We start from the raw sequence: 24,183 nt of genomic DNA, 5'->3' as shown, positions 1-24,183 counted from the left end.
GGTGGAGATATGAAATCACACGTGATGCTGATGATCACTGCTAGCACCATCATGTACAGAATGGGAAGAACACGTGCAACAGTCACTTCAAGTATACAGATTCATTATAAAAGACAGTATTGCATTTTTTTAAACGAAATAATCATGTTAAACTTTCTTTTAAGGTGTCATGGTTACAGTGTAATTATATATTTAAGTACTGAGTAATATTAATTAACAACATGTACGTTACCGAATTTTTTTTATATCGTCTCTAAAAATATCTAATATAAAATATTTAAGATAAATCATAAGTGGTAGTACTCAGAATGTAAACTTTTCAAGGTCTTAAAAATAGATCTGTATCACATGATCACAGTCTTATCTGTGGTCTATACAGATGAACAAAATCAAATGACACTCTAAATGATTATTTTTCGAGAGAATCACTTTTATTCTGTGACAATTTCTCACCATCCACTTGAGGCACTGTGGATCCAGCAGATTAGGAGAGGTTAGAGACAGATTTCTTGATTGGATTGAACTCTCCGCTGAGCTCTTCTGAGATTGACAGTACTGTTGATATCATGTTTTGGGTTAACTCTGACACCCTGTGAAAAGTAAATCCATTACTTATGAAGGATTACTTTCTTCTGATTCTAACAAATGGAACCAAAGCCATTCTCACCAGCTCAATTGATGTGCTGGCAACTGAGGATCCAGCTTTGACCCATCCTCTTTCGAAAGAGACATCTTCAGCTGCTTGAAATTGGCCTCAATATCCTTTCTTATGATTGATAATGGCAAGACATCTTTGAAAGACTTAAGCACTTGCTGTAAAAGAAACCACACACAAATTGAATGTTGTACAGAATCAAACTTTTTATGCTTAGTTTTTTATGGACAGATAATATTAAGTGAAGGAAGATTTAGTCAAACAAACTCACATAAATTGCTGATAGCTGATGTGCGATGTACTTATGACTGCCCAGATGTTTCACATCTTCATTTACCTGCTGACTGAGAACCAGCAGCTGGTTCAGCCTCCCAATATAAGGAAAATAAGCTGGAAAGATTAAACATTTCTAATCAAACTGATTACCCGGCTTTGCTTCATTAAAAAAAACACTACTTTATATGTGTAAATAAATAAAATCTTCCTCTGCGTAGAATATGCACTTTTTAAATATATATGTTCATTCATTTTAATATTAATGTAGTATACATGTATTATAATACTATTTTTTTTATATCTTTATATGTACTATAATACTAATTTCTTTATATCTATATTAAATATATTTTTATTATCATGAAGTGGATTTAATTTGTACTTTTTTTACGTGAAGTACTTGGTGCATATTATATTGTTTTTTTTATTGTAGAACAATTAAGCTGCATTTCTTTCAAAAAAGGTTTATTTTATTTTCCCCCAGGTAGGGCCTCAACCATTGGGTGTTGAATGTTACAGTACCGCATTCCAAAATAATTACCATTCTAGCCAATTATTCTACTTCTGGTCTCACCATCTGAAAGCGATTTTTCCAGCATGTCAATAGGGCTGCCATGTATCATATAAACTTCCACTCGAGGGAATACATCGAATACATTTATAACATCCAAATATTCCTAAAGAAATGGAAATAAATAGGAACACATTATCCAAAAAGTATAATTTTTGTTAAAGAGGAATGGTTAATTTTTAATTAGTTACCTGAAGCTCAAGCATCGATTCAGACGATTGTTCAAGGCACTGGTTCATCTGATATATTATCTCAGCCCCTATTGACACAACCAGATTCAGAGCTTGTGCATTTTGATAGCAATTATACTTATTTTGGTTTACAGTAAAGTTATTGTCATTATTATAGTCTTAAGCTTACCTTGTCTCTTAAATCTTTCAGCTTCCTCAGGACTAGTGTCCTGTTTAAGCTGCTCCTGAAACTGTTGCTAATGTAGATTAGATGTTTGAATGTTTAGACAAAGTCAAACGTATATCCGGTGTTCTAAGATCTCGGTATCAATGTAACGTTAAGTGTCTCACCTGATGGACCTGAGCTCTGATCAATAGATCCAGCTGACTGCAGAGACACAGCATCTCCAGTGCCACCTGCTCACTGCTCAGGTGAATGGGCATTATGGGCTTTCTCACGCACACCTCAACTGTAAACATTCAACAACCGAGAAATAAATCTTAATTTTTATTTAGATGACCATTTCTTTAAACAGAAGCAGCAACTATCATTGAAGAAACCGGCATTACCTTTGAAATGTGAACGGTAAGAACAGGGTTTGCAAAGCGGATCCGTCAGACTCACAGCTGCCATTGTCACCGTAATACTCCACCAGTGACAGATTCATACGATTAATACTGAAATTATTAGTGTTTTTATCAATTAATGGTGTTTGTTTTTCTCATTGCAAAGGGGTATTTCAGAGCAGAGGTCCTCCTCTCCATACTGTTCATTCACACCGCGGCATCTATGTAAATAAAAGGCGTGGTCAAAACGACGAGAATTTTATTTTTATTAAATTTATTTTTACGTTAGCGTTGTGTATTTCTTAATTCATATGCTTTTAACGTTTCTCGGTTGTATTTAGGAAGGTTTACAATTTTCTATAGAGTGCTAGTGAAGCAGTTCATTTATAGAATTGTCACGAGGAACCGGTTACTTTTCCATGCGCTTTTCAGGATGGACCAATCAGAGTAGTTTGTGGTTTGGTTGATGTTTTTTTGAGTATTTTCTTTGGCGCATTGTTTTGTACAGCTTAATTTTTACCTCTTAGGGTTTCTCTCGTTCTAGCAGTTTTTAAAGTCACTTTAGATCTAGGCTACAAAATTAATGTGTGTGTGTTTGTGTTGGGGGGAGGGGGTTGCAGTCATGATGCATTACAATTGCACCAGCAGTGACAGATAAAGATACATAATTTTGTTATCTGAATATATTTCATTTAACTTTAGCAATAACAAAAAAAGGGAATTGTTAAATGAAAGGGTGGAGTTATTTCCAATGTTTATTAAATAGTAATAAACACAGACAAGAAAGGAATTGAGCTCTTCCATGATTCCAATGAATTGCAATAAAACACGGCTTATTGAAGTTTGTCACTCATATTTCAAGTGACAAAATAAAATGCAGTCAAAACAAACATTAAATAATAGTATACTGTACTGATAAAGAAAATATCAATACTTACACAGTACTGATATCTTGTATTACAAAAAAGACAAGTCTGCAGTCTCAAATAAAAAAAATACAGCTGTAGTTAAACATTTTTTCTATCACAATCATTTCCGTAAGAAGTGCATCTGAAAAAAATAAATGCGTCAGCAGAACTTTGCCAAGCAACTTTTTAAAAAAAAGAAGTCCTGCTTTTGTTACAATTTTTAATTTACATGCTTCATAATACAATAAAAAAATGTTCCATCATATTTCTGCTCCCTTTTTTGACAATATGATACACCAGCATAGGAGTCCATTGGCTGGAGCAGAAAACCTGAATCTCCCCAGATTTAGGGCTGAATTTATTAACTTATAAGTCTTGAGAAGTTATGGCCGTCCACCAGGGTTCAGCGTAAGATTAGCCATAAGCTCATGAACTGCTGCAAATATTGTGCACTCCCCTGTTAGAAAAAGGTTAGAGTTAATATTGGAATGTGAATGAAGAAAGAGTTAATTTACCTATTAGACCTATTATATACTAATTTCCATGTCAATGAAAAAATATTTAATAAAACAAATAAAAGATGTATCTAAACATTTAAATAGCACTGATCTACAGAATGCTGCGCGAACCTGATCGTGGTGGATGGTGCTCATTGAACCTCCTAAGGATGGAGCTGACCATCAGGGCCGCGGCTCCTGAGGAGCTGTGCTGGCGGGGGATATCAGCCTGTTGGGTCAGTCCAGTAGCCATGTCGTACACAATGGGCACTATAATGCTGATGGGCTCCTGGGGTACTGGTATCCTTTGGGTCAGCTGGAGCTGTAGAAAAGCATCTCTTCAAGTTAATACAGGTCAGGAATCAACAGTACATTCAAAACACAGACCAAACAGCAGTAGTGCAGGACTTGATTTTATATCTATGGGGAATTGGTTGTATACAAAAAGTGGGCATAAAGAAATTAAATGTAAAAAAAATCCGAAAGGAGTAACAAAACCACTTACAAAGAAGAGCATCTTGGTCTTCAGCACCACAGCAATGGTTCCTGGTGGGGCAATGGGAGGAGCGCTGGGTGGGATGGTCAGACAAAACTGCACATTCCAATTAAGCTGGGCCGCTTGGTCTGGGAACTAGAGGAAAACGATGAACGATTAAAGTTTGGGGTCTGTAAGATTTTTTAATGTTTTTGAAAGAAGTCTCTATTTAAAGTCATTTACTTATTTCATGTATTACTGTGGTGGTAAAGCTGAATTTTCAACATCAATACTTACAGGGGTAGAGTCCAGCAACGGGCACATAAAAGTGGCTAAAACGGGAGGATTGTGACATTTATAAAATTTGCAGATGGGGATACGGGTGGATAATTAACTCCTTGCACGGATGAAAAATGTGTGCAATATTTCTTTGGCGCGATGGACGAGTGAAAGAGCGACGATGGCGTGATGGTGAATGTGCGTCACCTGTGAGCCACACCGGTCTCGAGTCCTCTAATGAGGGAGCTCGGAGGCATACAGGTCGAGCAACACTGGTGAAGGACAAGAGAGGACCAGGCCTGGAGTTTACGTTCAGTTGTGTTTGTTTTATTATGCGAGTGTGCGTGGCAGTTGTCCGTGAGGTCATGTTACTTTCGTTTTGTTTGTTTAAAGTCTTTTAAATGTTTTTCCGGTTCCCACCTCCTTATTCCCCCACGAACATGCTGTATTACAATTTCTATGTCCGAATTACCATTACACATACACAATAACATGCCATTTGACCCATCACGTCACTACCACTGCGACAGTGCTACTTTTGTTGACGCCTCTCGTAGCCCAGTTTGTAGCGAGCGTTGCAGGAGTAGCAATGGATGAAGTAAAAGTAAAGTTGGTGAGTAGAGTATATAAAATTGTTGACAACTAGTCTTTAAAGGCACTTTAGCCTGTTTCATTAGCCCATTCATGATGCTGTTGTGATGTTGAGAGAGGTGCAAGATAAAAAAATAAAGCATTTTAATTGGAATGATGTGTGATTTATCGCAGGCACGGATCGGGTAACAGGCCAAATATTAACGGGTCTGGGCGGGTGTGGATTTAATTTTTATATTTCCACGGGTCACATCTGGGCTGAACCTTGCGGGTACGGGTGGGGGCGGGTCTCCAAAAATGGACCCGTGCAGGACTCTATTCCAGGGTATTCATGCACTGTGCGCTTGTCAAAATATTATATCCGATTTTAAATTTGTAACAAGTAAATCCTTAAACCTAGTCCCAGAATAAAATCCATGTTCCATGAGGTGTTTTAAATGAAAGGAACTTATACTTCTTATACTGATAGTGCCATTTCTGTCTCCAGATGCACACCAGTAATGTTTTTTTTCCAAGTCACATTTATTAAAGCTACTTATATGTCCTAACTGAACTAAGGCCTAATCCTTGCTTAATCTAAACCCTGTTTGTGAAACTAGGCCATAAACCCAATCACTTTATTTAACGTTCACGTAAACACATTCAAGTGTTTCAATCAGAATGAAATCATTCCGATTGATGAATCCGAACATAAAGTGACCATATAAATGTGGCTAGTGTCACAGGATTCTTTGATGAATAAAATTAAATAAAAAAAGAACAGCATTTATTTGACATTGTTTAACAATGCAAAAGTCTGTACTGTCACTTTTGATCAATGTAATGCATTTGCTAAATAGAACCATTCGTTGAAAAAAGTAGTGTATGCTTGCACACACACACAAAAAAAAAATTATATATATTTTGTGCTTACCAACTCCAGTTTCATGATGCGAACACAGTCTCTGAGTATGTTGGTAGGAGCTCCCAACAGCTTTGTGAAGGCATTTAGTGTGTTGTATTTAAAGGGTGGTCCTGCAACCTAAGGTGAAAGTGAAAGAGAATGACTTGCACTTGCATGACTGGATAATACCTGGCTTGATTTCACTTGGCTCAGTCCATTTGGCTGAGTGAACAGATTTTCTTTAAAGATTAAATCAGTTCGGAATATTTCAGAATAGAAAAAATAAGTGCTTTTAAACAAGTTAAACAGGTATTCCCAAACTAATGACATTAGTTGAGCCAAAGCCCATAAGGGCACTCAAACAAACAGATTGCAATTCTGTCTGCTGCCACTTTCCAAAGTGTACTAAACAAGAGGAAATTTGAGCATCACTGAACATCACATCAAATGATAGTTATTGTGTTAATTTCCTACCCTGGTCTCAAAGAACTTCTCCAGGACCTGCAGCTCTTCTTGCGACCAGGGTCCGGTGTTTTCTGGTGTGACTTTTAGCTGCAGAGTCTGGTAGGATTTGGGGTTGAGAGCCACTCTACATTTAAGCACGTCCGTCTTAAACATGATGACGCCTGGTTCATTAGAGTTTACAATAGTGAGCTGCAAAGAGAAAGTCAAGTGTGATTCAAATATACTATACAAACAAAATCGAATGTGTTAAATGATGTGGAAACTAAGGCTGGGTACTGACGCAAATTTCAGTATTCAATTCCGATTCACAAGCTTGCGATTTGATTCAATCCCAGTTCAATGTGATTCGCTTCGATGGTACAGCACATGGCAAATTTTCTCCCATGACTGTTGGTACTACTACATTACTATAAAATTAATTTCCAAACACTTACATTTTTTAATAATAAAGTTTTAATACTAACTTCATAATTAGTAGGAGACCGGGCATTGAAGTAACACTTTTTGTTTGAGCATCAGAAACCAAGTGATTGTTTATGCTAGATACAAATAAAACTAACTTGGACGTATAGTACAGCATAATCACAGATTCTGAGTTCATGTCAAATGTCATGTCAATTGTGAACTATTTAAAAGTGACATTATATTGCATTTCTTTTAGGACTTAAAATTTATCACAAAAACAATTGCCTTTGTGTGTGTGTGTGTGTCCTGTAGGGGTGTCCATGGTTAACCGATTGACCGATTAACCGTTAAAAATGGCGTAACTGAGTGAAACATTTTGCTCGGTTAAGTGGCGTCAATGACATGCCTTGAATTGAGTTGTAATATATGTTTGCACCCCTAGAGACCGCCAGAGCGCTCCCAGACATTTGTAATATCCACAAGAAGAAGTCATGACCAGCTTTCTAAGCGGGCAATGAAGCAGGCAAAGGAAGCGTGGGAGCACTTTAAAAATGAGAGTGACGGGGCAAAATGCAAGTATTGCAATGCAGTGCTTACCGCATTTTTCAGGCTATAAGTTGCTCCGGACTATGAGTCGCATCAGTCAAAATACGCGTCATGAAGAGGAAATAACATACGTCGCACTGGACTAAAAGTCGCATTAGGGCAGAAGCAGAGCGCGAGCGCTGTGCATAACGGAGCAGAAGAAAGAAAGTTTGAAGTGAGAAACTCGTGAATGACTAGAGAAAAGCAGACGTTACTTTTACTGTAATGAAGAAAACAAAAAAGCTAATCGCGGACTGAAAGCAAGATGGCCAGAGCTGAAGGGACGAGTCCACAGATGCTTGAACTCTCTGCCGGGAGAGGCTGAGCCACGCGAGTCAAACGCTGTGTCTGTGTGAATCATTCTAGGCCGCATATTTGATTTAACAGAAGATCCCTTTCAAAGCCTACAGCGAACGGCCGGTTTGGACTACAGCAGGAAGTGCAGGGATGTAATGACATCACTAGAACCGTTTGTTGACTAACCCTCCACCCACAAGAACACGCAAAAAAGGGGGCGTAGTCTTGTTGCTCTCCCACGTGGAGAAGAGCGCGCATTCAGCTCTTGCATCTCCCCGTTATGGTAAGAGGCGGGACCTTTCCGGGCAAAGTGCGCTAAGCTGCTGTCCAATCACAACACGGGAAGCGCTGGCCCAATCAGAACTCGTTACGTATTTCTGAAGGAGGGACTTCATAGAACAAGGAAATCATCAGGCCGTTTTTAGGACAGAGAAAACAGCACTGTACAAATAAGTAAATTGTGTGAAAAATACTGTGTTTTTTTACACGCGAAACATGAACTCATGTTATATTGCACACTGTAAACATAATCAAAGCTTCAAAAACACGCGAAGAACGGGACCTTTAAAAAAAAAGTGGTTGTAAATTTGTAATGAACCATTACAACGATCACCGCCCCAAAAAGCAATAACATAGCTCACGTTTTAGCCTGTGGGCAATGCATGAAATTAAATTAGAGAAATGGCTTTCAAGTTCTGGGACTCAAATAATTGCATCTACAATACTATATTAAAAAAAAAATTGTTGTTAATAAAATCTTATTATCATAAGACTGCACTTATCCTGTGCTTAAAAATGAGATTGGAGTATATGATATTGATGACATCACAACAGCTCCTTTCTGACTTTTCAAACTGATAATGTTGACTGATAAAAAAACGGACAAAAAAAAACAGACCCTGTGTAACACTTCCCGGTCTCCTCTATGTTTCTATTCCAAATAGTTGTGTGTTTTTAATATAAACATTTAAAAAAGAGGTGCTCATTAAATTATTACGGAATCATATATACATTACATATTGAAGAGCAGTACAAAATATAAAGAATATGAATATGGTCCATACATTTAGCAAAATGCTCCTCTCTAGAGTTAATTTTTCTAGCTGACTAGAAAGTTTATAGGTAAATGCAACATTAGAGGACATTGTTTACAAGCCAAAACAAAACAAAAACAAAGTTTTATTTCATTTTATTACCACGGTTGAAACTGACTGAACGATACATGAGACACGATATGGGTTTCGGTATATTTTTTCCGATTCATTCGATTTCGGTATATATCATTCAGTTTATTTTGTGCTGTAACTAGTGAAAGAGATGATCAGTTAATGTGCATCTCTTGCTGTGCTGTTGCTTCACTTGATCTGTTACGCCACATTAAAGAGTAAAACAACTGTATTAATTGTTGAATTTCATAAAAAAAGGACAGAATTTAAAATCAGAAGGAATAAAGCGTACTGCGATTTGGGCGGGAGACGAGCTACAATGTTCCATTCATTCATCAACTGAAAACCAGATAGACTAAAAAATAAATTCTTAAGATTTAAGAATCGATATTGGTTCATAAAAAGGAGAACCAATTAAAATTGAGAAACCTATATTTTTTTCACCCAGCCTAGTTATAACATGTTCTGACTCACGTTGGGTTCTAACTGGATGATTCTCTGTAGGTGTCGTCTCATGATGACAGAGCCAAGGAAGCGCTCCAGAGGTGAGCACAGGTAGCTGCCTGCCAGCCCGGGCACTGGGCATGGCATGGGTGAAGGCAGAAGCAGCACATGTAGTTTGCTGTGGGTGAGGATGGTGGGAATAGAAGCAGCCCAGGACCGTTGTGGAAGTTTACGAGGAGGGGGCATTGCCTGTGAACCTACACACAGAGTGATTTAACAATATGCAGTAGCTGAATTAATTCAAAGGAATACTCAAATGTAAATTAAATTAAATTAAATTCAATTATTTTAATAACATCAAACTTAGTGAATAATAGTAATTATTTGGGTTAATCTCACATACACAGAGGATGTAAATGTCTAGGTAATATTTTACCCCAAAATCAAAAGAAATAAAAATCATGAAAACGTATTTTTTATTTTTCTTTAAATGAACCGTCTTTAAAAAAAAAAAAACATAGACAAAAAAGCACATTAAGATATTTAGAATTTTTAGGAAAATTTAAGACAAATTAAGCACAAAAATTCTAACTGCAATATTCTCATTATCATTTTTTATTATCCACGTTGAAAACAGTTGTGCTACTTAAAGGGTTACAAAAGATATTTTTTTAAACAGATTCTGTTCTTTTGAACATTCATCAAATACTATTTAAAAAAACTTGCATCACGGTTTTCACAGAAATATTAAAGGGTTGGTTCACCCAAACAGGAAATTTATGTCATTAATGACTAACCCAACCCCCTAATGTCGTTTCACACCCATAAGACCTCTGTTCATCTTCGGAACACAGTTTAAGATATTTTATATTTAGTCCTACAGCGTATCTAAGTCTATGCACACTATACTGTCCATGTCCAGAAAGGGAATAAAAACATCATCAAAGTAGTCCATATGTGACATCAGTTGGTTAGTTAGAATCTCTTGAAGCATCAAAAATTAATGTCGTAAAAGCATAGACTTAGATACGTAAACGTGTTCTGAAGATGAACGGAGGTCTTACGGATGTGGAACGACATTAGGGTGAGTAAGTAAATGACATAAAATTCATTTTTGGGTGAGCCAACCCTTTAATATTTCTGTGGAAACTGTGATGCAAGTTTTTTTAAATATTATTTGATGAATGTTCAAAAGAACAGAATTTATTTAAAAAAATATCTTTTGTAACATTAAAAAAATTCTTTACAGGTCACTTTCCTACTACAAGTTAATGCGTCCTTGCTAAATAATAATAATCATTTACTCATCCTCAAGTTGTTCCAAAACTGTATGATTTGTTTTGCTTTTGCTGAACAGAAAAGATGATATTTTGAAGAATGTTGTTAACTAAACAGTTGATTTAGTTAAACTATGGAAGTCAATGGCTACTGTTATCAACTGTTTAGTTACCCATATTCTTCAAAATATTTTCTGTATTCAGCATTAGAAAACAATCAGGGTGAGTAAAAAATATAAATTTAATTTCTTTCTTCAAAACATTCTGCACCCAAACTTTTAAATGGTAGTGAACATATATGTGCACAAAAAAAATTAAGTAAAACTTTAAACATGTTTAAAGACAAATCTGTCTTTAGACTCTATGGACTTACTGGTACCAGCTCGAGGGGAGTGGGATGGGTCTGGAATGGGTGAGTGTAAGGAAGGGTTGCCTGGTGACATGCCAGTGATTCGTGCACCTGGGGAAGGTCCAGGAACCTGCGGGGAACCTGGCCAGGGGGCAACTCTTGGGCTGACGGACACTAATGTGTAAGGTGAACTTGGGTCAAGAGTACCTGAAAGAAAGAAAGAAAGAAAGAAAGAAAGAAAGAAAGAAAGAAAGAAAGAAAGAAAGAAAGAAAGAAAGAAAGAAAGAAAGAAAGAAAGAAAGAAAGAAAGAAAGAAAGAAAGAAAGAAAGAAAGAAAGAAAGAAAGAAAGAAAGAAAGAAAGAAAGAAAGAAAGAAAGAAAGAAAGAAAGAAAGAAAGATTGAAATAATTTAATTATTTTGCTTCCATTGTTTAGTCAACGGTGGAAGCAGTCGTCAAAATTATTGCGATATTATCGCTAATATTCGATATATCGCCCAGCCCTAATCAAAAGCTCAAGGCAAAGTTGATTTCTCAATTCATGACCCCTTTAAAATAAAAATAAAATAATAAAAAAACTTGACCCTAAACTTTTGAATGAAAGTGTACAAAATACATAAATATTTAAAACAAAAAAAGAGGTGGCCCAATCAACCAAGCTGAATATTTTTTATCTTGCATATAATTATGATTTGGACAAAGAATTTTTTTTTCTTTCAAGTCCCACCAGTCAAAGAAATAGAAAGAAGCAGGAAATAATAGAAGCAGCAAGTGCCCATCTAAGCATACTACATCCTCCATGCGGAAGGTTGAGTGGTAGTGAACAAATCAATGTCTTTCACCAGCCCATCAAAGATTGAAAGCCCTGGACCACAAAGGTAAGAATGAAGGCTAATCAACAAAGCCCTGGATCCAGGCCTCCCATACACTTACCATGTGGGCTGGCAAAGTTGGAGGTCTGCCCCATAGAAATGCCCAGAGAGGAGGGAGAAGGGGTGGGCCCAAAAGGAGATGGGGCCCGCAGAGCTCCACTAGGGGAATTGGCTGCGTGGATGTTCCCTGCACACAATTAACCAATCAGTGGCCTCATCAACATCTGTCAAGAGTTCCTTTTCTTGTACGCTCACTTTCACACACGCTGCAGCTAAAGCGTGACAGAAGCTGCAGGCCCCGAATGGAGATGGCTGGGTAAACACGTGTATGACTATGTGCATGCTTCTCTGTGAGGATGCACGGTGATGGTGTCATCAAACAGACTGACCAATAAAAGCATGCATGTTCACAGACAAGAAGAGCTGGTGGGACGGTTTTGCTATGAGTGGGACACCAATGAGAAAATGTTTCCTTTCCTTTTGATTCCCCCACTCCATGGTGGCATGACCAGCACAGCACGGACGGCAAAAATGACAGCATTTGACACGAGAAAGACACACACAAATACTATATCAATCAATATACCTGGAGACTGTGTTGTTATCATGGACGGCGAGGGAGGCACGTGGTATGGATTGGGGGGCGATGTGAGGGGTGGGTACACCCCTCTGCCTGGAGGCTGTGTCTGGGTATGGGGCATGAAGGTATCATCCATGCTTATTGGGGACGGAGGATTGTCGTCCTCGTTGACAGAGCGTCTGCGTGCATCCTGGTTACTATCCACAAACATGTTCAAGAACGTCTGTGGAAAACAATGCAAGTGTGACATTACAACCATGCACACCTCTACTGAAGTGGTTAAAGAAATAATGCACCCCAAAAATAAAAATTCTGTCATTTATTCACCCTGTGTTTCCAAACCTGTATGACTTTCTTTCTTCTGCAGAACACAAAAGACATTTTCAGGAATGTTGGTAACCAAATAGTTTGTGTTCCAATTGACTTCAACTGTACAAAGAACCAAAACTGTTTGGTTACTAACATTCATCAAAATATATTTTTTTTGTGTGCAGAAAAAAAAAGTCATGTTATTGAACGACATGAGGTTGAGCATATGAATATTTTGGGTGAACTATCCCTTTACTAATATGATTTGCTCCACCCACCTTCAGTCCAGGCGCTGGGTAGAAACCTTCAACTATCTTGGTGTTGTCAAATAGACTGTAGGCCCCATCCCGGATAGCCACCACACCTCTGCTACGGCAGTAGATGTCGATGCAGTACATGTTGCGGAAGGCAAGGCGGATGTGAGTGGGTGATTGGGGCAGGATGGAGAAGCACTGGTATGCCGTATTGGTCCTTTGGGTGAGGCCCAACATAGGCACTGTGGGTAGCTTGTTGATGGCATTTAGAGGAGCTAGAGTGTCTGAGAGAATCTGAGAAGAGACAAGTATGTGAAAATACACTTTCAAATTGGTCAGTTCATTCTATTTTGGAAACATACCAACAGTGTATTTATATTTACCAATATATTTAATAAAACTACCATTGACCTGTGACTGCTTGAATTTTAGTAAATAATGGTTTTATAGTACCAAGGCTCTAGATACCTGTAGAAGTTGTACTACATTGGGTGTCTTGTTGAACATCTCTTGAAGTTGGTGGAGAATTATGTTGTGACAGTTGCTGCAACCTGAATTGGGCCCCACCGTCCCCAGGGCCAGATGGAAACGCTGGGTTACTGAATTCCACTGTATCGTCACCTAAAAGAAACAGGTAGTAAAACAGTATATGAAACAATTCTGGTTTAAACTAAACCACTAAATAAAGGGTTTAAAGTGCTTTTTTAATAAGATGAAAAGCTTTTTACCGAGCTGCCTTTGGTACTGCCATAACATAGAACCAGCTTCCGATAATTATACAGTCGTATCTCTGAGAAAAGGCTCAAATAGGAGGGCATTTCTGGAAAACGCAGATAATTAATTTTTAATTACAAACAATTCAAGAAGTTCTTCAAACCATTCATAAGTCATCTATTTTTACATACCTATTTTACGGTTCAAAAGTTTGGACATGGTACGTTTTTTTTTATGTTTATGAAATAAGTATGTTATGCTCACCAATGCTTTATTTGATAAAAACACAGTAATAAATAAAGTGATATTGTGGAATATCTTTAAAATAACTTTTCTATTTTAATTCATTTTAAAATGTAATTTATTCATGTGATGGCAACTGCATTTTCAGCAGTAGTTGCGTTAACATGGACCCTAATAATCTGATTGTAATCAGACAAGTAGTACAGTCAGAATTTTAAAAAAAGTCAACTGTACCACTTCAGTCAGAATGAACTGGCCAAATCAGAGTTATAAGGGGTGGTTTAAACCTTTTCTAATCCAATCGAGAGGAAATGTAAACATTTGGTCGGATTGAATCTGAAACTGGAAAGTACTGCACGTGCAATAACGTAGAGATGGCGTATGATGACGTGGAAGAAGCTGTTGAAGTTGTTGAATGAAGTGTCATTTTTTTAGGGCATGGGTAGGGACTTTTTTACTACTTGATCATAGAAGCAGCACAGCATAATGCTTCATGTGCTCGTCGTCTTTTAATTATGAGATAGATAAATATTAAGTCTGATCTTTAAAACAAAGAAAATCAACGTAAGAGAACGTTATGTGCAAATAGGAAACTTCGTATAAAAAATATATGCTGTTCAAAAAATATATATTCCGTTTTGAAACTTAACATAAACAGGCACATCAAATTGATCACATTCAGATTCATCACTCGGAATTAATTCATTCTGATTGAAACAAAATGTGTCCATGAAAACGTAGCTAGTGTCTCATGATTTTTTCAGAAATCATTGTAATTTGCTGATTTGCTCAAGAAAAATATGACATGATTATCAATGTTAAACAATTTAGCTGCTTTGTACTTTTTGTGGAAAAAATTCTTATTGACACCAAACGTTTGAAAGGTAGTGCAGGTCAATATCTCATAATCAATACAAAATGTTCAATTTGTCAGCTGAATTATAAAACAACAGTAAATAATCAAATCACAATAATTATTTAATACCATTATATAAAAAGAATAGAATCAGAAATTATAGCTGGTTAAGACAATAACTCTTATGGCCAATTTCACAGACAATGCTTGAACTTAATCCTACACTAAAATTGTGCGGTTTCAACTGAAAGCAATTTGCACTGGCATATCTTATAATATGTCAGTGCCATTGTTTTGTCTAAAGATAAACACCAGTCATTTTTTTCCTAAGGCATTGTTTATAAAAGCTAATTATATAGTCCTAATTGAACAAAGGCCTAATCCTGGCTTATTCTAAACCCTGTCTGTGAAACCAGACCCAGTGATTCACCAGTTTAAAAGGGTTAGTTACATACCAGATAAAGAGCGTGAGAACTCCAACACACATTCATAAAGTTGACTAACGCTGTTCCAATCATTCAAGAACATCTCCACCACTTTCCTGCCACCTACTGGCTCTGATAGGGGATTCTCATATGTCAGGTAGACATGCCGTGTGGAAGCTGAATTGAAATATAAAGAAAATATATGAAAAGAAAATTATCAGTCACACGTCACTGTATTGTTTTGAAAGCCATTACCAACAAGGAATAATCTTTACCTTGCTCCTTGTTGGATGTGCTGTTTAGTGGGCAACTGGAGAAAATCAGTTCTGCCACCCAGGTGCGATTATTGCGGCCCTGTAGTCTAAACGTGCAGTCCAGCAGAGAGCGTTCTAGAGTTTTTCTCGTTTCCTCACTCACTCCCTTACAAGGTGGAATTCTGAGAGAGAGGAAAAAAGCAATTAGCACACTACTGTTCAAAAGTTTGGGGTCAGTAACATTTTTCAGTGTTTATGAAAGAAGTCTCTTATGCTCATCAATGCTGTTTATTTGATTTTAAAAAAGTTATATTTAAAAAAGTATTATTATATGTTATAAAATTATTATATTCTTAATTCATACCTGTTTTCTATTTGAATACACTTTAAAATATAATTTATTCTCCAGAAATTGTTTTAATATGTTGATTTTCAACAAAAATATGTGTTTAATATTAAAATAAAGTTGAAAACAGTTGTGCTGCTTAATAATTTTATGGAAACAGCGGGGGGGAAGAAATCAGAAAGTTAAAAAGAACAGCACTTATTTTAAATATAAATATTTTGTAACATTTTAATTGTCTTTACTGTCACTTGTGATCAAATTAATGCATCCTTGCTGAAAAAACCTAAACATTTGAACGGTAATGTACATGGGACAGACAGCACAAATGAACAAAAATAATTGGTATACGCACAATTAATCAACTTCAGAGATTCCTAACTGACAGCCAAAGACAAATCTTACTTCAGAATACGTATGGCGTGGCTACAGCCGTCTCCTTCAACCTGAACTCCCTGATGAGGAATCTCCATATTTGACAACTGAAATCAAATATCGCTCAGTAAACACAAAATGTGATGTTTACAAGAAATAGATAATACAATACTTCAGATAATACAAGACTGCAGTCACCATCTAATAGATATACAGTACCTCACAGCGTAACCCAATAAGGGGCATGTTGGTGTCACACATAGCCACCAGGTGGGCCAGCTCCTTATTGAAGGCACACATCTCTCCTGACCTCTTGGGTTTCTTCGGTTCAATGGCACTTTGCTCCCCAGACAACTACGGAGTGACAAAAACCAGAATATCAATTACATACAATAAAAAACTGAACAACACAATAGACATTAACTTTCTTTCTGTATTGGGGCATACAGAGTGAAATGACTTGGTTCTGCTCATCGGTTGCTGATTGAATGGAGACAGATCTGAATGCAAGCTTGCAGATGATTGTAAGAAAGTGGTGAGGTTTAAGTGGACTAAATGATTGGAGAAGTCCAGCATCTCTCACCACAGACAAGTCTGTCACTTAAATGGTTAGTTCCCCCAAAAGTTTAAATTCCATAATTATTTATTCACCATCATGTCTTTCTAAACCTGTAAGACCTTCGTTCATCTTCGGAACACAAATTAAGATATTTTTGATGAAATCCAAGAACTCTCTGACACCTCCTTAGACAGCAATTTAATTAACACTTTTTAAGGCCCAGTAAGGTAGTAGCGACATCTTTAAACCTTAATTTTATGAAGCGATTAGAATATGTTTTGTGCGAAAACAAAAACAAAAAAAAACAATTTAAAAAATGAATTATAGTCTGTGTCAGACTCTTAAGCTGTTGACAGGGATGTAAACAGTGTTGCATCGTCGTGGTGCTCATGTGAACAGCGTCGGCCAATGTAAGCTGGCAATCTGGAAGTGCTGCACTGTTTACACCGTGTCAAAAGCGCAAGAGTCTGACACAGACAAAAATAAATTGTTGAATGAAGTCATTATTTTAGTTTGTTTGTTACGCATAAAAAAAAGTATTCTCCTCACTTATATTTAATGTTGAACCACTGGAGTCACATGGAGTATTTTAACAATGTCTTTTACTTCCTTTATGGGCCGTGAAAGTGTTAAAGGGGTGGTTCCATGTTTTTTTTTTAGGCTTGGTTGTGTTTATGGGGTGCAGTATAACATACTTAATACTTCTTTTGTAAAACGTCGTATTTTTCTTATATTATACTTTTATTCCACACCGCTGTCTCCATTGTCCTTTGAACGGCTTGTTTGCTTCCTGCTTCTATGAAGCCCATCCCTCCAAAAAACCCAATGGTCTTAGATTGGTTAGATGGCCAAATGTAGTTTCATGTATTTTTATTGGCTGAAGTGCCAAACACAGGTTGCCCGGAAACGTCACGCCCCTTACCATTACGGGCAGAAGTCACATCTGCGGAGACTAGCAAGGGTTTATGATGTCACTAACCCGGGAAGAAGCTTGTTGTAGTCCAAATCGGCAATAAACTGCCATAATTTTAAAAGACAATATCTCATTTTGCATTGAACTTTCAGTGCTGTAACTTTGCAGATACTGTTTATGCTCAGTCAGCAACATTACACACTAACTAAAGTTAAAAAGTGACATCGCATGCAACCACCCCTTTAATTTAATAACCGTCTATGGAGGGGACTCAGAGTTATGGAATTTCATCAAAAATATCTTAATTTGTGTTCCGAAGATGAACGAAAGTCTTACGGTTTGGAACGACATATGACAGAATGAAATTTTTTGGGTGAACTAACCCTTTAAGTATTCAGTTCAGTATATTCTGTTGAGTATTTCACCTTCCTCTTGGACCCAGGACGAGTCATTCGACCAGATGAAATGTCCTGCACAAGCTCCTCGAGGTTGGGCTTAAACTGCTGAAGCAGCTGAGCAGCAGGCAGCCCATCCTCAATCTCCATCTGACTCACAGAGAGGAAGTAGTACTTATAATGAAGTTCTGTAGGATTGCTGGACACGTCAAACATCTCGACCACCTGAGTAAAGGCAAGAGTTAATAAATTAAATGTCTACAATTGACAAAAATCTTTATCTGTGAGAAGTAAATTAAATATTGACGTATTTACAATATAGTATTGTGGGAGACGGGTGAGTTTGATGAAGAGGCGATGTTTTGACAAGTTGCCCACAGGATGCGTGGTTAAGTTAGATAGATGGAGAGTGTCTGCACACAGTGTGGGAAGATGTTTCACAGACTGTCGACATCTCTGTTCGCCCAACCAGAATCTGTTCAAAACATAATAGATTAACATCAGCCACTGTCATAATGTGTTTCATATTAAGAACAGGTAGCTTGACTGATTACTTCAGCTGTTGTAACCAGGTGATGATGCGCTTCATGTCATCGTTGATATTCTTTTCAATGTCGTCCAACATGGACTGATCTGGAAAGAAACCAGCAAGGCAGGTTAAGTGGTTCAAATGATCAGATGTGGGTAGAATCCAATAAATTAATGACTAACCAACTCCGTAGAGCATTGGCTGAAACATTCCTGAATGCAAATCGACAAATATGTGGAGGCACTCAGATCGCCCGCAGGGCTCCAGTATCGGTATAACTAGCGTGGGCAGTGCAGTCTCTATGAAGGCTGAAAAATAAAAACACAAAATGCACATGTGCATTACGCATATATAACAAATAATGGTTTTAACCTTAATGTGTTTTATAACTATTAACCTTAGTTTCCAAGCCAGGTACATGCTTTCTAGTCGAAAGATGGCAGATAAAAAGAAAATTAACTCAATAGAATAATGTTTTAATTAGGGATGCACCAATATTACAATTCTGGTGGCTTCTGACAAAATGATGTGTTCATGCTTTGGCCAAAGAAATGGCTGATATAAATTACAAAAAAAATGAAAATTCATTTGAAATGGTGTAAAATACTCACAGTTATCGCTAGGGTTGCTACTTTTCAGGATGGCTTTGAGTTCTTGCAGTTTCTGATGCGAGCGGGCATGCACACTATCGATCAAAAGCTTTTCCACTGAGAGATGATCGATCTGAAATAACAGCCCACAAGCAGACACAATAAACTCTCAAATTTGTTTTATATATATATATATATATATATATATATATATATATATATATATATATATATATATATATATATTTTTTTTTTTTTTTTTTTTTTTTTGAAAGATGTCTCATGCTCACCAAGGCTGCATTTATTTGATAAAAGAAATTCAGCAAAACCAGTAATATTGTGACATATTACAATTTTAAATAACTTTACTATTTTGATACATTTATTCATGGATTGTAAAGCTGAATGTTCAGTCGTCATTTTTCCAGTCTTGAGTGTCACATGATCTTTCAGAAATCAATTTCAAGAAACATGTCTTATTATTGTCATTGTTGAATTTTTTTTTTTTTTTTAGGACGCCTTGAGAAATAGAAATTTTAAAAGAAAAGCATTTATTTTTTTAAAGCTTTTTTGCTCTTTTGTAACACATTGATCAATTAAATACATATATAGATATATACACACACACATTTTTGTTTTGTATGAAACAAGACAATCGATATCATTATAAAAAAGGATATTAGTTTAAGCAGTGACACTCACCTTCATGGCTCTTTCCATTAATCTGGAATCACAGGCAGGCAGTGGAGGCTCATGGGAGATTTGTAATGGCTTGGAACCATCAGCCTCATCAATTTTAATGGTGACCTTGTGCACAGATGCCGTGCCAGTCTTTCTACCCAGGACTTGTTGACTGCAAAGCAAAATTTATGAGATGCAAAAACAATAAAACAAAAAAACACAAACTCTGTAGTGAATTTTAAAACTTACTTCCAGACTGACAATGTGAGGCACTTAGCAGGGAGATATCGCTCCACCTGCACCAGATCACCCCACCGCTCTCTGATCAACATCAGAGTCTGGGAATGCAAGACCTCCAGCTGTAGTGATAGGCAAAACGAGTCTGATGCAAGTCATCAAGGAAATCGTTTTGATTTAACACATTTTCCATTTATAGTTTTGATGACTTTAATTCTAAAAGTATTCCCAAAGTGACTATTAGTATACTGCAAAATATCTGGGCTGGTAAAACAAAAGCTATATATTTGATCCCAAGCAGCGGCAGTTAAAGTGTAAAACAATGTTTACTCATTCTCAGTTACATGGACCGTTAATTTGTCACCAAAAGACTGCCGGATGTTTCTTCCCATCAATTTGGCCTATAACCCATTTATTGGATACAAACATTGAGGTTTCTCATTGCCGATTTCTCTCCATGTGATTCTTTGCAGCATTTAGACACTGCCTAGGGCCTAAAATGCACTGGATTCTTCAATGGAATTTCTTAATAATGAATTCCCGGTAACAATTTTCTGTTCTTTTTTACTGCATAAGCAACCAAGATTTATTGAAAGCCCATTTTGCCAGTGATGAAGTACCCCTTTAAGCAATCAAACAAATGTTCTACCAAAACAAAAATCTTAGTCTTGAGCTGAAAGGATACGGAGGCAGCTGTACATGTCCTGAAGAGGCTTGTCATCTCCAAACAGGCGGGACTGTACCAATTCATGGATATAATTCACCTGCATGCTGTGAACCAATGCCCGTCCATCTAGAAAAATATAGATATATAGATATATAGATAACAATTAATACAAGATTTTTTGAATATAAATAAACACACAATCCCATACAGAGGTTTAGTTCAGGTTTTTTTTATAATATTTTTAAATTGGCCAAAAGTTACAATAAAGATTTTTAGTTTGTTAAAAAAGATTTGTTTCAAAAAACAAATTCAAAAAAAAAAGAAAAAAAATCAACAACAACAAAAAGATTTTTGTGCTTTTGAAAGTTTCTTTTGAACTTTCTATTTATCAAAGCAACTAGAAAAAAGTATCATGGTTTCAACAATATTCACAAATATTAAGCAGCACAAGTGCTGATAAGAAATGCTACTTGAGCATCAAATAAGAATATCAGAATAATATTAAATAACCATTAAGTGTTACAATAAATGATGCTGAAAATTGAGCTTTTCCATTGCAGAAATAAACTACATTTTATGTATTAGAAAAATTATTTCACATTGTAATAACATTTCACAAAATTACAGAATATTCATTTTTACTCTATTTTTAATCAAATAAATGCAGCCTTGGTGCGCATAAATTTCTTTTAAAAAAACTTATCAGCGCCAAACTTTTAAACTATATAGTAAAAATTACATTCAGGTACTTTCAGAGGGGTTCCATTATATCTTTTACAGACATTGAGAACATCTTACCTCCAGTTTCCTTGTCTTCAACTAGAATCTCTAGTTTAAGAAGTCTCCAAGGGATATCGGGATCATCCCCCATCACTGTCAGAGTGGCTTCAAATTCTCCCTCAACTCGAAACTTCACTCGCCCGTTGGCTTGACATGTGAAGAATTTATAGAAAAAAGTAAGATCATGTATTGTAACTACAAAAAACAGCGAAAATATAGCATTAAATCGTTTGAAAATGTATAACATACTTATTACAGAGCAGAATAAGTCTTTCCCTGTAGATGCGTAGAGCTTGGAACTTACCCACAGTTAAGTTGGCCAGCTGTGGGGGTAAGTCAGTGGTGACTAGTCTGTGTCGCAGGATTTGATTCAGCTGATTTAGTGTGGTCTGCTTCTCTGCTTTGGTTATAGGGTCAGGAGGAATAATTTTGTCCTGAAAACAAATAACCCATTGATGATTATTTCTCATTTTTTACATCCACTTAGAGCTGCTGAGCACTATGTTTGACTACTTACTCGGATGCATGTGGGCAGACGTGGATAAGACCCTGTAGTAAGTACATCAATGGCAAAAGGGATGGCAAAACTAGGCAAACGTGCATGTACCAAGGCATCCCTGGCCAGTGATGCCAGTCGGTCAGCCGTGTCAACAAATAAATATGCTTGTTGGTCCAGAAATGAGGAGATCATCTGCAAACAGAGCTGAAAATGAGTACTACATAAACAAGAATGAAAACAAATCAGATTGGAGGTGGGAAATAAATCACATACCGCACATTTCTCCACTTTCCCAGCATTACTTGCCCATTTCACAAGAGCAAGCAGACGTACGAAGAGCTGCCGTGTCCGACTGGCAAACTGAACAATTTCAATTTTCCTGTAAGAGACGTTTAAGAGTTACATTTATAATATAAGCATAATGTAAGACAGTATAGATAAAATATAGAAAATAAAAATTTATTTTCTTTTATTAAAAAAAGTTATGCTGTGAACATAAATATTATTATATTTTGATGTCTTAAGTATTATTAGGAAAATATTTAGTTTCATTAAAGTTATAATGTTTCTTTTTTTCTACTCTGTACTGTTAGACCGTTAGATGTATTATTTATTTAATTATTTATTATAATTCACTTCTATCTAATTACTTACCAAAAGTATTTATTTGTATTGTAACCAATATTACAATTTTTGGAGATTCTAAATGGAAACTGCAGTGCAGTTACTTACCTTTCCATGTCTGTTTTTCGTGGAAGTCTGTGTAAATAATAAAGATATGGTTAAATAGTATCAATGACAGCACAAAGCATTTTACATCTTACCTTATCTAGACAACTTGTGAAAAGTAACAGAGATCCTTTGCCACAGAACAAGGACATTAGTGCAAATATCTGCATTTGCTCTGATTAAAGCAACGCAATATGCAATATACTTAGTTAGGAATAACAATATAGCAACAAAAAATTACAAAATGGGTGAACAATTCCTCTAGGCTGCAATAAGCAGAGAGTAACTGCTGAAACCCATTTAAACATAATAACTTTATGATAAAATACTCATATCACGTTGCCATGGTTAACAAACTAAAAAGTCACATGGATCAGTAATAGATTGCAGCAACACTTACCGTACACTTACTTAGAAAATTATGTATTACTAACTTACAAACAAGACAAGTCAAGTTAACATATTGACAAATTCTAAACTAAATCTAACTTTATTTAGCGGTGCCTGACCAATGACCATTCAAAACATGAACTCACAGCTCAGCCAACAGAGTGATCTCATGGTAGGTTCGCTGCAGCAGAAACTCGATCAGGAGGCTCAGTCGAACTCCTTGAGTGGCCGGGGCTCCCGGAGGAGGCTGCGGGGCTGAGGTCGGACCCCCGGCGGGGACCAGCTGCCCGTCCGAACCGATCTGAACCGGAGCCATTTTAAATAAAACGGGAGCAATGTACGGTTACGGGTCCGACCCTTTTTTTTTACTGGCGTTTACCACAAACTAGCCCTAAAGAATATTATTACGCGTACGCCCTAATGTTTATATTGAGCTGAAACGATTTCAACCCATGGAGAAAAGAAGAAATGAGCCTGTAACATGTAAGATGTGGATAGATGGAGTGCCGCCATCACCCACTGGAGCTGAAGCAGGAAACAAAACTCTTCTAAATGGCGCTGGATGAATTATTTAAAATAAAAGCCTGAAAGCCAAAAACGTGAAAGCCGTAAAATTATTACATTTGTTTTTATTTCTCTTTAAGTATTTCACAATACATACAAACTAAAAATTAACATAGTTTCTAAAAATAAATTTATTAGTCAAAAAAAACAAAAAACATTTTAAGTGACAAAAGCTGCTTAAAATAGGAGAGACTTAGACCTTTATTTTGTCAAAGCAAACTGACAAAAAGCATATCCGTTTTGGACGGAATGTATAGTATTTTTTATTTTAATAATACAAATAACTTTTTTAACCTCCATTCTATCCTTTCTAAATATAATAAAGAGATGGGTGATTTAAGAAAGAAATTGATTAAATACTTCGCCGAAATAATAATATTTTAAACACAAACGAGATTTACCCTGCGTCTCAATCAGCTCCCTAGTTCACTAGTCAGGGCACTGTTCAGGACATAAGTCAACTAGACTAGGGAGCTGATTGAGACGCACAGTTATTCAAATGTTTTAAATGTTTTTGTGGGTTTTTTGTATGAAGTTTTATTGACGAAGTATGTGCAGTTTAATTT

The 24,183-nt window shown here is 36.5% G+C and overlaps 2 protein-coding genes across 5 annotated transcripts; both read right to left on the bottom strand.

Moving 5' to 3' along the window:
- On the bottom strand, positions 1-2,450 carry si:ch211-218d20.15 (uncharacterized). Of its 3 annotated transcripts, XM_067445073.1 has the most exons (9): positions 2,243-2,450; positions 2,024-2,142; positions 1,863-1,929; positions 1,694-1,761; positions 1,506-1,608; positions 927-1,045; positions 668-813; positions 454-590; positions 1-37 (listed from the first exon to the last, which is right to left on the bottom strand). In XM_067445073.1, exons 1-8 carry the CDS (start codon positions 2,304-2,306, stop codon positions 485-487), a joined length of 792 nt encoding a protein of 263 aa, XP_067301174.1. In that variant the 5' UTR covers positions 2,307-2,450; the 3' UTR covers positions 1-37; positions 454-484. The 3 variants fall into 3 exon arrangements, with proteins under 3 accessions (XP_067301174.1, XP_067301173.1, XP_067301175.1); XM_067445072.1 differs by lacking the exon at positions 1-37 and having other exon boundaries at positions 438-590; XM_067445074.1 differs by lacking the exon at positions 1-37 and having other exon boundaries at positions 438-590; positions 1,863-1,923.
- A 526-nt stretch (positions 2,451-2,976) lies between these two features.
- On the bottom strand, positions 2,977-23,586 carry med14 (mediator complex subunit 14). Of its 2 annotated transcripts, XM_067444173.1 has the most exons (30): positions 23,200-23,586; positions 22,667-22,693; positions 22,208-22,313; positions 21,953-22,126; positions 21,740-21,869; positions 21,454-21,582; positions 20,674-20,781; positions 20,001-20,133; positions 19,773-19,923; positions 19,092-19,203; positions 18,663-18,788; positions 18,506-18,584; positions 18,267-18,426; positions 17,982-18,176; positions 16,304-16,438; positions 16,115-16,191; positions 15,388-15,548; positions 15,143-15,289; positions 13,603-13,694; positions 13,343-13,495; positions 12,899-13,168; positions 12,318-12,534; positions 11,793-11,918; positions 10,885-11,067; positions 9,265-9,491; positions 6,347-6,526; positions 5,903-6,010; positions 4,150-4,275; positions 3,777-3,966; positions 2,977-3,604 (listed from the first exon to the last, which is right to left on the bottom strand). In XM_067444173.1, exons 1-30 carry the CDS (start codon positions 23,367-23,369, stop codon positions 3,531-3,533), a joined length of 4,266 nt encoding a protein of 1,421 aa, XP_067300274.1. In that variant the 5' UTR covers positions 23,370-23,586; the 3' UTR covers positions 2,977-3,530. The 2 variants fall into 2 exon arrangements, with proteins under 2 accessions (XP_067300274.1, XP_067300275.1); XM_067444174.1 differs by lacking the exon at positions 11,793-11,918.
- Positions 23,587-24,183: the final 597 nt, after the last annotated feature.

This window comes from Pseudorasbora parva, chromosome 5 (assembly GCF_024679245.1).
Source record: "Pseudorasbora parva isolate DD20220531a chromosome 5, ASM2467924v1, whole genome shotgun sequence".
Lineage (NCBI taxonomy): Eukaryota > Metazoa > Chordata > Actinopteri > Cypriniformes > Gobionidae > Pseudorasbora > Pseudorasbora parva.
This window is presented reverse-complemented; position numbering and strand designations above follow the sequence as displayed.

Coding starts and splice junctions, on each gene's coding strand:
- si:ch211-218d20.15 (XM_067445073.1), bottom strand. CDS start 2,306: ATGGCAGCTGTGAGTCTGACGGATCCGCTTTGCAAACCCTGTTCTTAC. Junction 2,143..2,242: donor TTACCGTTCACATTTCAAAG/GTAATGCCGGTT, acceptor GAATGTTTACAG/TTGAGGTGTGCGTGAGAAAG. Junction 1,609..1,693: donor AATCGATGCTTGAGCTTCAG/GTAACTAATTAA, acceptor CCATTTCTTTAG/GAATATTTGGATGTTATAAA.
- med14 (XM_067444173.1), bottom strand. CDS start 23,369: ATGGCTCCGGTTCAGATCGGTTCGGACGGGCAGCTGGTCCCCGCCGGG. Junction 19,924..20,000: donor CTCACATTGTCAGTCTGGAA/GTAAGTTTTAAA, acceptor TTTGCTTTGCAG/TCAACAAGTCCTGGGTAGAA. Junction 6,011..6,346: donor AGAAGTTCTTTGAGACCAGG/GTAGGAAATTAA, acceptor CTTTCACCTTAG/GTTGCAGGACCACCCTTTAA.